Here is a 14613-nt window from a genome sequence, read left to right as displayed (position 1 = left end):
TGAAATGTCTGTAGTGTGCGGTCAGTGGCTGCAAGGTGAGTAGGAGTTAACTGGACAGACCATAGCACACAATGAGTCAACAATAATAAAGCCCCTTTCACACGAGAGCACTTTAGCAAGGGTCCCTTGCTAAATTGTAGCATGGTTGTACAAATTATACAAAATGTACCTCGTGTGAAAGGACAACAATTGTTTCTAGCCAATGTGCTAGCTCAGTAGTCTAGTGGTTTAGGCATCTGCCCTAGCAATGCAAGGTCATGGGTTCGAAACCCACCCAAGTGATATGCATCTGGATTTTTGTTCACAGAACATGGGAAAGCACTGCCTACAGTTCTTAAAGCCATTGGACCCTTTCGGTAAACAGTATTGTCCAAGGCCCACACTTCGTGTATCACAACTTCTATATAAAATAACAAACCTGTGAAAATTTAGGTCATCGGAGTCGGGAGAAAATAACCGGAAAACCCACCCTTGTTTCCGCACGTTTCGCCGTGTAATGACATGTGTTCAAAATAAATCCGAAATTCTCGACAACGAGAATTGATAATTGTTGTAATGTTTTCTCAAAAAGTAAAGCATTTCATGGAATAATATATCAAGAGAAGTCTTTCACCATTACCTTCTGTAAACCCTGTAAGTTATTTGTAAATCTGTGAACTTTTTCGAAAGTGTATAATGGCTTTAATATAGGGTGTATGGGTAAAAACAACCTAGGCCCCTATATTGTTATTATCAATATTATTATTACCTTAGCTTTTGAAGACATTTTCATAAAGCTGTACAAAACAATGAAAAATGACTACTCTCGCTTGGTCACTATTTGACCTGACAATGCAACCCCCCCCCTCCGCTCCTTTTACTAAGGAAATCTAAGGATGAGTAATAAGCGACAGCGTCAATCTAGTTCCCACGATGTTCTTGTTTAGATCAGACGAGCCTCGAGCCCCATTGAGGAAATTGCAATCAATTTTATTGCAAAGGGACAATTTCCTTTTCAAAATCGCCAACAAAGTTAAACTGATGGTTTTTAGGTCGTATAGTTTACTGTTGGATTATTAAGGCCATTCCGAATAATCAGTGTCCAAAAAATCTTTTAATTTTTTTAGTTTCACAAAGAGTAAAGACTAGTCTTTATCTCGAGTTAGGACCACTAAGGACTTGCCTTAAGTTTTTAATAAACCATAAGGAGTCCTGTGACTAGTCTTAAAGGAACACGTTACCTTGGATCGGTCGAGTTGGTCTTTGAAAAACAATTGAAACCGTTTGTTATGAAGTGCAAATGGTTAGAGAGATATTTTAAAAGTAGAATATAATGATCCACACAAGTATCACTCGAAAATGTGTGGTTTTCCTTTTACCTCGTCGACTAACACTGTCAGCCATTTATGGGAGTCAAAATTTTGACTTCCATAAATGGCCGACCGTTTTAATTCGCGAAGTAAAAGGAAAACCACGCAATTTTGAGGCATACTTGTGTGGATCATTGTATTCTACTTTTAAAACATCTTTCTAACCATTATGCATTTTATAACAAACGGTTACAAATGCTTTTCAAAGACCAACTCGACCAATCCAAGGCAGCGTGTTCCTTTAAGTTAGGACTTTGTTCGTGAAATCGACACCCTGACACTTTCGCTAATTGTCAAAGACCAGTCTTCCTACTTTGTGTATCCTAACAATTGCATAAAATATCAAACCTGTGCAAATTTGGGCTCAATTGGTCATAAAAATGCTTCAGGCTTCATGCCTGACGTCTTTTATTATTTGAGTGAGAAATAACCTCTTTCTCTAAAACTATGTTCGTTCAAAGGGAGCCGTTTCTCACAATGTTTTATAATATCAACAGTTTTCCATTCTTCATTCATCTGGTGGTGGGGGGGGGGGCATAGTTCTATGTTTTGAGGAAAATGTAAGTTTTTATTGGAACTTTGCAAAGGGCATCAAAAGCACATTGCACCGCAGCCGTTGGCTTGCATGCACGGGTTTGGTCACACAAAACATTAACACAGTCTGCGACTATTTTGTCAGTTTTGCCAATACTGTGTAAAACATTAAACTACAAGACAGAAATAGCATCATTTTTCCCCCTTTTTCTGGTTTTTGTTGGAATCTCCTTTAATTTAAAACCAGACAGACTCTAATTTACCAAAATGGGAGGCTATAAAAGAAACTTACTTAGCGTTTAACTTCAGACACGTCGATCAATCCATTCCTTCATTTCCTTACTTTTTGGGGAGGGAGGTACTTCCTAAAAAAAGAGGAGCGCACCTGGGGGCAAACTCAACATCATAAATTATCTTCACTTTTGTCTGTGAAAGCGGTTTGGCTTATACCATTATTCCAGTGCCCGTTCAATTGGAGACTTTTGAGACGCTGGCAGCAGTGTACACAACAGTCCTTTTCTTGCAGCTCTTAGTGTTTAGTTTTATTAGACTTTCCACTGGCATAAAAATATAAATATACAAGTCGATACATAAAGAAACAATGAATCAAAATAGCTTAAAAATACTAAGCCAGTGAGTGGCGAGGAGGAACAGGTGACCAGCACCTCTACAAAGCCGTCCTATAGAGCCAGTGCTACATAGGCCCTAGGCATTAGTGTTTTGAAAGCCCTAGTGTACGCGCAGATGCTCAGTATTGCGCGTGTCAGGTGAGCTTGAGCACTACTGGCGAGTACTGTGACAAATGACTGGGCCAAAAGTCTCCGATTGTGTGTTTGTTAGTAACTTTGTTTGTCTTGCCTCACCGAAAGTGAGGTGGATGTTAGGACCCAAGTGTTATATTCAGACACTGGTGTTCCGTAGGCCCCGGGCGTCAGAGAAGGCCCTGAGGAGCCAGTGTTACATAGGCCATATAGGCATCAGTGTTTTGAAGGCCCTGGGGGTGCAAGTGCGTTATAGGTCCTAGGTACCAGTGTTGCATAGGTCCTAGGTACCAGTGTTGGAGGCCCTAGACACCAGTTTTCCCATAGGCCCATGGTACTATTAATTTGAAGGCCAAGGCACCAGTGTCTCATATAGGCCCTAGGCACCAGTGTCAGTAGGCCTTTAGCACCACTGTTCCGTAGTTTCATTGGCCCTAGGCTACAGTGTTCAATCGGCACTAGGCACCAATATTTTGAAGACCCTAGACTACGCCAATTTTTTCATAGGCCCAAAATGTACCATAATTTTGAAGGCCTCAAGGTACAAGTGTTCCATAGGCCCCTAACCTCCAGTGTTCTATAGACCAATCGAAACAAAATTTGTAGCGCCCTCTATTGAAAATTACCAACTGCGGTGTCTGTTTGTGCACAATCTAGGCATTGAAGACACCGCAGCAAATGGCGCGCGGTACTAAAACACTTGCGCGCCCGGTGCGTATCGGATTGGCCTATGGGCCTAAGGCACTCTTGTTCAGTAGTCGCTAGGCCATTAGCACCAGTGTTCCATAGGCTCTATGATACAGTGCTCCGCAGGCCCTCAGGTACTAGTGTTCCATAGGAACACACACTACGCCTTTAAAGCAACTAATTCACACAGGTTTTGCCATCATTCATATGACAAACCAGCTGTACTAGTACGTGCTCCATCCAGCTTAAGGGAAGTACCGGTTTTGCTCTTCGAATTATTACAAGTTGAGTCTTGTCTGAAGGTTTTTTTTCTTCAGACGTGCTTCGTTGGTGTGCCATGATACTGCCTGGTTGTCAGGACATTTGCTTGGTTTGTCAGCCAGATGACTAACGCTGATGTATCGATACGAGGCACATCGCCATGGTAACTGCAACGTCAGTCTCCATTCTTGTATGACCCATTGAAATGTTAGTGTCAGGCGGTGAGAGGTGGGATAAAAAAGAGTTCAGGAAGAGAATGTTTTAAAGTTTTCATTCCTTGACTTTTCGAGCCGATCAGCTGCACCCAATTTCATTACTGTCAGTCAACTTTGTTTTCTAAGCAAAAATTTATTTGGGTTCAAGTCACAGCAATGTAAATCTAATGTAATTTTGACTGGTAACCCATTTCTGTTAAGCAAAACTTGTCTATGCTTAGCATGTTTTTGTGCTCACAGGCTATATGAAATTGGGCCCTGGCCAGGGGACTTAGTATTGGTGCACAGGTTGCTATGTGTTGTTGCCATAGTGGGTAGTGCTGGGCGGGCGTGCCAGGGACTAACAAATTTCACCCGGTATTCTGAGCGAAATACATTTTGCAGCCCAGCACAGATTAATTACCCAAGAGCTCAAATTCACAAAGCAATAAACTCCATCGTAAGACAAATTGTCAGTATCATTATAGTGATTTGCATTGTGACATTACGCTTTACTAAGCAACTTTGATTGATTTGCAGTTAAGATCAATCTATAGCTCTTTGTGAAATCGACCCAAGATTGCACTTCAACAATGATGGTCCCATATTTAAACTTGAATCGTTTTGTTGAACCTCTCGCCTTATGGACTAAATTGGATTCAGAGCCCACCACTAACATATTGTCTAGTAACAACACCGATTGCTATGATCATTAACATTAACAACCCCCTTTACCTTTAAAGGCAGTGGACACTTTTGGTAATTGTCAAAGACTAGCCTTAATAGTTGGTGTATCTCAACATGATCATTCACATCAACAACCCCTCACCTTTAAAGGCAGTGGACACTTTTGGTAATTGTCAAAGACTAGCCTTAATAGTTGGTGTATCTCAACATACGTACATGTATGCATAAAATAACAAACCTGTGAAAATTTGAGCTCAATTGGTCGTCGAAGTAGCTAGATAATAATGAAAGAAAAAAAACCCTTGTCACATGAAGTTGTGTGCTTTCAGATGCGTGATTTCGAGACCTTAAACTCTAAGTCTGAAGTCTCAAAATCTAATTTGTGGAAAATACTTCTTTCTCGAAAACTACATTACTTCAGAGGGAGCCGTTTCTCACAATGCTTTATACTATCAATCTCTCCAAATTACTCGATACCAAGTAAACTTTTATTAAAAGGGGCCTGTTTACTCCTGGACGATGAGAAATTAACAATTAATGTAAACTGTCTTCCTCAAGGACATGAGTGTCATGACTGGGATTTAAATCCGTTGGCTTAACAGACCTTGAGTTTGATGCTCTGAGACCTCTTGGCTACGACACGCCACCCAAAACCAATCTCGATTTCGGGCTAAACATGTCATAAATGTTTTACAGTGACAAACACACAGATCGCACCAACTGCACAAGGTTTCTTGCCAAACATTCAAAAGTGATTTCCAACTTTGGAGTTGAGTCAAGAAGTATTTGGAACAGTTTCACATCCCATCTAGCCTTTTGTCAAGGCCTTTGTCAAGGCCTTTGTCCCAAGCGACTGGAATGGGAGACCACACACGCGAGTGGCGAAGCCACGAGGGCCTTTTTCAACTTGTTTGCGGTTTCTTATGTGTTTTATAATCTCGACTTTTGCTACCCAGAAGGGTGAGTGAGAAATAACTTTGGTTTGTGGTATTACCATGTGTGTATCTACTTGCCAGGTAGAGTTTGTTCGTAAAAGAACTGTTATTGATTTTTCGGGAAACTTTAACTATATTAACTGCTAGCTGGGCGGAAGGTAGAAAATCGGCTGGGACTTCTACTTTAGCGTAAAGGGTTATTATTAACTGTACTACTACAGAGTGAGTTCTTAATTGGTCTCAACGTTTCGACTAGCTTGCTCTTGTCATCGTCAGGAGACTGCACAAGGTTTCTTGCCAAACTTTCAAAAGTGATTTCCAATTTTGGAGTTGACTCAACTTCAAGAAGTAACGCATTTGGAACAGTTTCACGTTCCGTCCAAAGAACGGATGCCATAATGATGTTAAATTGCCCTCTCACACACCGTCCAAGGTTAAATTCACAAATTTCTTACACAATGCACGTTTTTCCGCATGTGGTTTTAATATTCCAATTTTTACTTACAATTTATACAAATCCCATGCCAATTCAAATTGACTTTGCAAGTCTTGGGAGTATAAAAAGAAGAGAAAGCAACCGGACTGTAAAAATAAAAGTAAAAGTAACATAGGCTCATGAAAAAAAAGTTGAAACTTTTCAAGTTCACTAACAAATTATTTTGTGAAATAGTTTTTTTTCCCGTCTTGAATGACTATGCAATGTGTTTAGCTAATCCTTTACTTGTTTAGTCATCATTAAAGCCATTATACACTTTTGGTACAGAAAAGAAAAAAAAAAAAAAGTTCACAGATTTACAAAAAATTTACAGGGTTTACAGAAGGTAATGGTGAAAGACTTCTCTTGAAATATTAGTCCATGAAATGCTTTACTTTTTGAGAAAACAGTAAAACAATTTAAATTCTCGCTAGCGACAATTACGGATTTATTTTGAACACATGTCATGACACGGCGAAACGCGCGGATAGAAGGGTGGGTTTTCCTCGTTATTTTCTCCCGACCGATTGAGCCTAAATTTTCACTGGTTTGTTATTTTATATAGAAGTTGTGATACACGAAGTATGGGACTTGGACATTACTGTTTACCGAAAGTGTATAATGGCTTTAATGTATTATAAGCAGTGCCATATCTTGCCTACCAGAAAGGTCATGGAATAAACCAGGCCACTCTCTTTGTGAAAGCAAAATTTACTTAGGCCCCCCCCAAAAAAAAACCAAGTTGAAACTTTTCAAGTTCACAGAAAAAAATTATATTGTGAAAGTTGTTGCCGTCCGGTATGACTATGCAATGTGCTCGGCTGTTCCTTAGCTTTTTGGTCCTTCACAATTGTAACATTTACAATATGACTAGTGCCATATCTTGCCTGCCAGAAAGACACTGGAATGTACATGGTTGCTGCCTTTGTATAAAAACTAGGTTAAAGGCCTATTAAAAAAAAAATCACTGAAAAAAAAAAGTTCACTGAAAAATTATACTGTGAAATAGTTTTTGCCGTCCGGTATGACTATGCAACGTGTTCGACTAATCCAAGGATATGTGACTCACAACATTGCGGTTTTTCTTTTCTTCGGCGTGCCGCGACGTTAAAGACTTGTCGTACTCATCACTTATGCTAGAATCCTCCTCAGCAATTTCAAGAATTAGAAACAGACCTTTGAGCAGGTGGATGGTGAGTATAGAAGACGGCAAACGGAAGACGTTGATGGATTTCATAAAATAGACATGAGTTTGCTCGGTTCCAAAAGGGCGGGACTTTTTGATATGAAAAAAGAGGGCCGCTGTTGGTTTTGATAATAGATTCAAATACAAGTACAAAATGAAAATGGCCTTGTGCCCTTTTTAAGATAAAACTCCAGTCATTGATTTTACCAAACTCTTCCTAACTAAGGATTAATTTCAAAGCCATTGGACACTTTCGGTAAACAGTATTGTCCAAGGCCCACTCTTCGTGGATCACAACTTCTATATAAAATAACAACCTCTGAAAATTTAGGCTCAATCGGTCATCGGAGTCGGGAGAAAATAACGGGAAAACCCATCCTTGTTTCCGCACGTTTCGCTGTGTCATGACATTTGTTTAAAATAAATCCGTAATTCTCGATATCGAGAATTGATATTGTTTTAATGTTTCCTCAACAACAAAAAGCATTTCATGGAATAATATTTCAAGAGAAGTCTTTCACCATTACCTTCTGTAAACCCTGTTATTTGTAAATCTGTGAACTTAAAAAAAAAATTCTGTACCGAAAGTGTCCAATGGCTTTAAAGACAGTGGACACTACTGGTAATTGTCAAAGACCAGTCTTCTCACTTGGTGCATCTCAACATACATGCATAAAATAATAAACCTGTGAAAATTTGAGTTCAATCGGTCGCAGAAGTTGCGCGATAATAATGAAAGAAAAATACCCTTGTCACACGAAGTTGTGTGCTTTCTGATGCTTGATTTCGAGACCTCAAGTTCTAAACTTGAGGTCTCGAAATCAAATTCGTGGAATATTACTTCTTTCTCAAAAACTACGTCACTTCAGAGGGAGCTGTTTCTCACAATGTTTTATACTACCAACCTCTCCCCATTACTCGTTACCAAGTAAGGTTTTATGCTAATAATTATTTTGAGTAATGACCAATAGTGTCCACTGCCTTTAAGGACTTGCATAGACGTAGGACGCATTGAACCTACTACACGCCCTTGTCCTAACTCGAGATAGGATTAATCCTGGCGCTTCGTGAAAGTGCCTTTTCAACAGTTCCCAGTGCCTTTTGGAAAATTTCAAATTTAAGTTGCTAACTTTTAGCTTAAATCATCTCATTGCTCTTGAGATTTGCCACAAAGGAAATAATAATCAGACACAAAATTGTCATTTTTATGAGCTTTTTCCTTGACTTCTTTGTACCACAAACTCTTAATTTTGAAGTAGACGGAAGCATCTGAGTGAGCGCTGCATGCATTCTTGTCCGTTTGCCGACCGTAAAAATTTGTATAAGATAGCTCAGTTCGTGGAACTCGGGTTCAAATCCTATTCTTGAATATTTTTCTAATTCCACCTAAAACAATAAGTTAAATAACTGGTATTGGTTCAAAACTCAATACTAGACAAAGTATGCTTAGCTGAAATCGTTACCAGCTTAAATGACATCTGTTTGCTCCAGTTGTCGGCTGGTGCCCCTTTTCTTTAACGAATAGATTAAGAATGTCCTGCTTAGCCTCTATGTGAATTTGCCCGACGATCGGGACAATCGTTCACAGCAACGAGAACTGATTTTCACAAATTGCTTCTGACATTTCAGACTCTTAAAGGGTCCGGGGTCGATTTCACAAAGAGTTAGGACTAGTCCTAACTTAGGACTAGTCCTAGGAGATATAGTCCTAAGTTAGGACGAGTAACTGGTCCTAACCCGAGATAAGACTAGTCCTAACCCTGGGTTCCTTTTGTCCAAAACACAATGTCCACAGATTTAGATTAAACTTACACGGTTTGAAGACAATGGTGGTAGAAAGCTTCCCTCTAAATATTACTTGCTGAGGTGCTGTAGTTTTTGAGAAATGAGTAAAACAATGTCACACAAATATTGCTGGCAGTCTAAGCACTAAATGTAATCCACCATATACATAAACTGACTATGACTAGAAGTTCGATTGGCCATCTGGGTCACAAGAAAATAGTGAAAAAAACTACTACATCATAAACTGACTATGACTAGAAGTTCGATCGGCCATCTGGGTCACAAGAAAATAGTGAAAAAAACTAATACATATTTTGCATGACATCGATTAAAACAAAAAAATGAAATAAAACGGTCACTAAGCGATAAACTCTAAATGGGAAATTAGTTTATTTATTTCTCATCAAATATGACATTTTAGACAGAAATATTTCAAGGGATGTTTTCTACTATCATCATCAAAAGAACATGTAAGTTTTATGTAAATCTGTGAACTTAGCGATTTTTTTTTACCAATTCTTACCAGTTCCTTTAAGAGCTTTAGACAGGGTTTTTTAAAAGTCGAAACGGCCCCGTCCCAGGGTTGAGTGACTTTTTATCCCCGCGCAACACGTCTTGCCCTGGGGCCGTTCGGATTGTGTGCAAACTTCGCTCCACGGGTTTGTTAACAAACAGGACGTGGTTTGATTATTGGGCCTCATATCTCGACGTGTTTGCCCTCGATTTATAGGAAGAAAAAATTGATGAAATGTTCAGTTTAGCGTTTGCCACAATGCTGATGTCATTATTTGTGACATGCAGGAATCCAGTTTGCCAATACAATGCAGCACCCCCCCCCCAATTACATTCAAAGGCAGTGGACACTATTGGTAATTACTCAAAATAATTATTAGCATAAAACCTTGCTTGATTACAAGTAATGGGGAGAGGTTGATAGTATAAAACATTGTGAGAAACAGCTCCCTCTGAAGTGACATAGTTTTCGAGAAAGAAGAAATTTTCCACAAATTTGATTTCGAGACCTCAAGTTTAGAATTTGAGGTCTCGAAATCAAGCATCAGAAAGCACACAACTTCGTGTGACAGGGGTGTTTTTTTCTTTCATTATTATCTAGCAACTTCGACGATCGATTGAGCTCAAATTTTCACAGGTTTGTTATTTTATGCATATGTTGAGATACACCAACTGTGGGGACTAGTCTTTGACAATTACCAATAGTGTCCACTGTCTTTAAGTCCATAAAATATAAATCTTTTTTTAAAGAGTACATTCATTCAAGTCCTCAATAGTTTTCAAGAATTATACCATAAAAGGATGTAACATCATTGTTATTTTGAAGAGTACAAATCAGTTAAAGGCACTTGACACCATTGATAATTGTCAAAGACCAATCTTCTCACTTAGTGTATCTCAACATATGCATATAATAACAAACCTGTGAAAATTTGGACTCAGGTGGTCATCAAAGACAATTGTGTGCTTCCAGAGGCTTTTAAAAAGGCTTCAGGCCTGAAGTCTTTAAATAGTTGAGTGAGAACTTACCTCTCTCTCAAAAACTACATTACTTCAGAGGGAGCCGTTTCTCATAATGTTTTGTTTACTATCAACAGCTCTCCCTTGCTTGTAAGTAAGTTTTTATGTTTACAATTATTTTGAGAAATGACCAATAGTGTCCAGTGCTTTTATAAATAAATCAATAATAATAACAATTCTTATATAGCGCATTTCACAATAACCGTATCAATGCGCTTTACATTAGTGCCCTGGTCATAGGGCCAATAACATCCCCTTTTTTAATGTTTCTCAGCTCCCTTGGGAGTACACAACCTGGGCAACAGTTTATATCGCTCCAAAGGCTTTTTCATTCACAATATCAACCTCTACCCTCGCAGGTACCCATTTATTCCCCTGGGTGAAGAGAAGCAATTATAGTAAAGTATCTTGCTCAAGGACACAAGTGTCACGACCGGGATTCGAACCCACACTCCGGTGACTTAGCATCAGAACTTGAATTTGATGCTCTTAACCACTCGGCCATGACACTCACTCTTTAAGTGTAGCCCTCACCTTTAAGTTGCCTTTTTCTTGGGGCTGCTCCGAGGGTTAAGTTTAAACTGAATTGTGGTTGCAGTGGTTTCCTTCCTAGCCCCATCAGTCTCAATCTACCTGTTCTCATCCGTCTTCTTGTCTTCTGTAACAGTGGAACTAAACAATCAAGGAGAACAATCGTTGACTCAAAAGTTCCGAAGGGTGTAAACCGCCCAGCTGTAATTACGCCCAAGGAATCATTAGTGAATCACCTAATTAATAAACAATTGTACTGTTCTAATTGTACTGTTCAAATAAACGCCTGTGAGAAAATTGTTCTTCACTTGACAATGGCATTTCAGAAAAGATTTCTTGAAATTAGTCTTTGCTCATTTTGCTGGTGCATAAAATACTCAGTTCGATCCACTGTGGCCCTGGTTCGAGTCCCAGATTTGCGATTGTTGTGGGGTTCTTATAACAATAAGGGAATCAATGTGTGGTGAAGAGGTTTTCAACTAGTGGTTTAATCCCAACGAGGCCTGGGTCTTGATAATTTTACTGAGACGAAGTCGAGGTAAATTATCAAGAACCAGGCCTCGGCGGGTTTAAACCACTAGTTGAAAACCGATTCACCACACTTTGATTCCCATTCATAAATACCTTTTCGGTCAGAAAAATTAATACTTTTTGGTCAAAAAGTAAAATAAATGCAAATTTTTTAATTATTCAATGATTTCTTTCAACACAACACCCCTCCAGCTATGAAATGTTAAAGCCCCCCGCCGCCCTCGGGTAAACAACTCCTTATAAGGGATTGCTGTCCGCGTCACGCGTATCGCGTGATGTGGCACAACTGTTTCAGCTGTTGCTCTCGACCAATAGGAATGAAGAAACTGTCTTATAAGAACAGGTGCAAGCTCGCGTGTCACACCCATGTTTCATAACTTTTTACTGGTCATAAACAAAGGTTTATACACACCCACGTGATGCGCTCTCCACCAATAGGAATAGCGAAACTGTCTGAGGTATTTATGAATGTGTTTTTATGACCTTATGACTCTGATGACTGATTGAATCTAAACTTTAACTTTATTTTATTTTATAGGAGGATGAGAATCTCTTGATCCATCTCCTGGGAGCGTTCTTCTGTTTTACGTTTGGTGTGGCCTACAGTCTGCTCCATACATGGTTGTCATTCCGTACTAGGCCCAACCCGAGCCCTACCTGGATATGTGCCATCAGACTACTACTAGCATGTCTCGGAGTCATCCATACGTCACTCGGTATCCTTTGAAAATATCTACATTTATAATAAAATAATAATAATAATAATAGAGCGCCTTGTATGGGTGGGCCGCAAGGTAAAAATAGGATAAGCTTGAGTGAACAGCAAAAGGTAAGCCAAAATACAAGTCACTATTTTGCCAGCTCTACCATTCTTGTGTTACCTTTTATAAAGGCATGACAATTTGGTGATTGTCAAATTCTAATAATAATAATAATAATAATATTTATTCGGGCAATCACATTTACAAGCACATGTACATACATTAAACATATTTAAGAAAACAAAGTAAAACAACAGTGGGGTGCCCAGGAGAGCATAAAAGTTAAAAAAATAACTATCGCCAAAAGGCGTATGTCTCCTAAATCCCCCAAAATACATTAAGGCAAGAGAGGGCATATAAAAAAGCACAGAAGATAATAACAATCACTGAACAACTATAAAAGGCAAACAAGCAGAGATATACACAAAAATAAACACAATCCAAAAAGGATATTCGTTAAAAAGCAGGTCAATACATCAAAATGGTTTTAGAGCAACACATAAAAACTCTCGTAAGGGGACACATCTGAAATGACAAATGAATTCTCATTTGGTGCATCCCAACATAATGCATCAAATAACAAATAAATCCCTGTGAAAGTTTTGACTCAATTGGTCATTGAATTTGCAAGAAATAATGAAAGAAAAAACACCCTTGTTGCACAATTTTGTGTGCTTTCAGATGCCCAAAAAGGCTTTAGGCCTGAAGTCTTTTAATATTTGAGTGAGAAATTACCTCTTTCTCAAAAACTACGTTACGATAGAGGGAGCTGTTTCTCACAATGTTTTAGCCTATCAACAGCGCTTCATTGCTCATTCCCAAGTAAATTTTTATGCTAATAACTATTTAGAATAATTACCAATAGTGTCCAGTGCCTTTAAAGATGAATCTTACTGTTTGTGAAATTGAGCTGACGACTGTAAAATTTTATCGTGTATTACATACGCTTTAAAAAGATGTAGACTATGCCATCTTTGATAGTCATCACAGCCTTAAAGGCAGTGAACACTATCGGTAATTACTCAAAATAATTATTAGCATATAACCTTACTTGGTAAAGAGTAATGGGGAGAGGTTGACAGTATAAAACATTGTGAGAAATGGCTCCCTCTGAAGTGACGTAGTTTTCGAGTAAGAAGTAATTTTCCCGCAAGTTTGATTTTGAGACCTCAGAATTAGATTTTGAGGTCTTGAAATCAATGATCTGAAAGCACACAACTTCGTGTGACAAGGGTGTTTTTTCTTTCATAGTTATTTCTCAACTTCGACGACCAATTGAGCTCAAATTTTTACAGGTTTGTTATTTTATGCATATGTTGAGATACACCAAGTGAGAAACCTGGTCTTTGACAATTACCAATAGTGTCCAGTGTCTTTAAATTGAGCTACAATGAAAAAAAAAACCGGACTGAATGAGAGAGGATTGAGAAACAAAAACAGGAAGACTGGGAAAAAAAGAGTCTCTGCGTGGGTTTAAGATTGCATGGAGACAGCGATTAAACAAACTGGGCTGTTATGATGCCGACTGCGTGTCATTCAATACGTGTGACTAATCTAAAATATTGGACGACTGGGGGCGGGGGGTTAAAGCCGTTGGCTGTATTTCACAAAGAGTTGAGTCTAGTCTTATCTCAAGTTAGGACGAAGGACTAGCCTTATGCTTCAAACAACTCCTACCACTAGTCTTAAAGCCATTGGACACTTTCGGTAAACAGTATTGTCCAATACCCACACTTTGTGTATCACAACTTCTATATAAAATAACAAACCTGTGAACATTTAGGGTCATCGGAGTCAGGAGAAAATAACGGGAGAACCCACCCTTGTTTCCGCGCGTTTCGCCGTGTATGTGTTTAAAACAAATCCGTAATTCTCGATATCGAGAATTTATATCGTTTTAATGTTTTCTCAAAAAGTAAAGCATTTCATGGAATAATATTTCAAGAGAAGTCTTTCACCATTACCTTCTGTAAACCCTGTAAGTTATTTGTAAATCTGTGAACTTTTAATATTTTTTCTGAACCGAAAGTGTCCATTGGCTTTAAGTTGGATTAGCTTTGTGAAATGAGGGGGCTGTCTAATTCAACTTTTTGCCCTCACACAAAAGAGTGTGAAAGGAAAAAAGTTTGGAGATTATGTTTGACTTCAAATGTTTGAAAATGTTGATAATGTGCATCAATTAGCACAGAAAATTTGTTGGGGGAGGGTTAAGAACGAGTCACACTGCAGTGATAACGTAAAAGATAACGATCACGACACAAAGATAACGCATTCTATTGGTTATCTGAGCGTGCGCGAATTCTGCAGGGAGCAATTAAACCAATAGAATGTGTTCTTTTTGTGTCGTGACCGTTATCGTTTTGTTATCGCTGCAGTGTAACTCGGCATTTAGGTTCAAAAGAA

At 38.8% G+C, this 14613-nt stretch overlaps 1 protein-coding gene across 1 annotated transcript in view; it reads left to right on the top strand.

The window, feature by feature from the left end:
• The window catches only part of LOC139953599 (DNA damage-regulated autophagy modulator protein 1-like), a 91933-nt gene that overhangs the window by 61119 nt on the left and 16201 nt on the right, over window positions 1-14613 (top strand). The window contains exon 6 of the mRNA XM_071953069.1: window positions 11988-12165. Within this exon, the coding sequence (XP_071809170.1) occupies window positions 11988-12165 (178 nt within the window). The remainder of the gene's footprint in view (window positions 1-11987; window positions 12166-14613) is intronic.

This window comes from Asterias amurensis, chromosome 22, assembly GCF_032118995.1.
Source record: "Asterias amurensis chromosome 22, ASM3211899v1".
In the NCBI taxonomy this organism is placed as follows: domain Eukaryota; kingdom Metazoa; phylum Echinodermata; class Asteroidea; order Forcipulatida; family Asteriidae; genus Asterias; species Asterias amurensis.
Note: the sequence above shows the minus strand (reverse complement) of the source record. Positions and strands in the feature narration are given on the sequence as shown.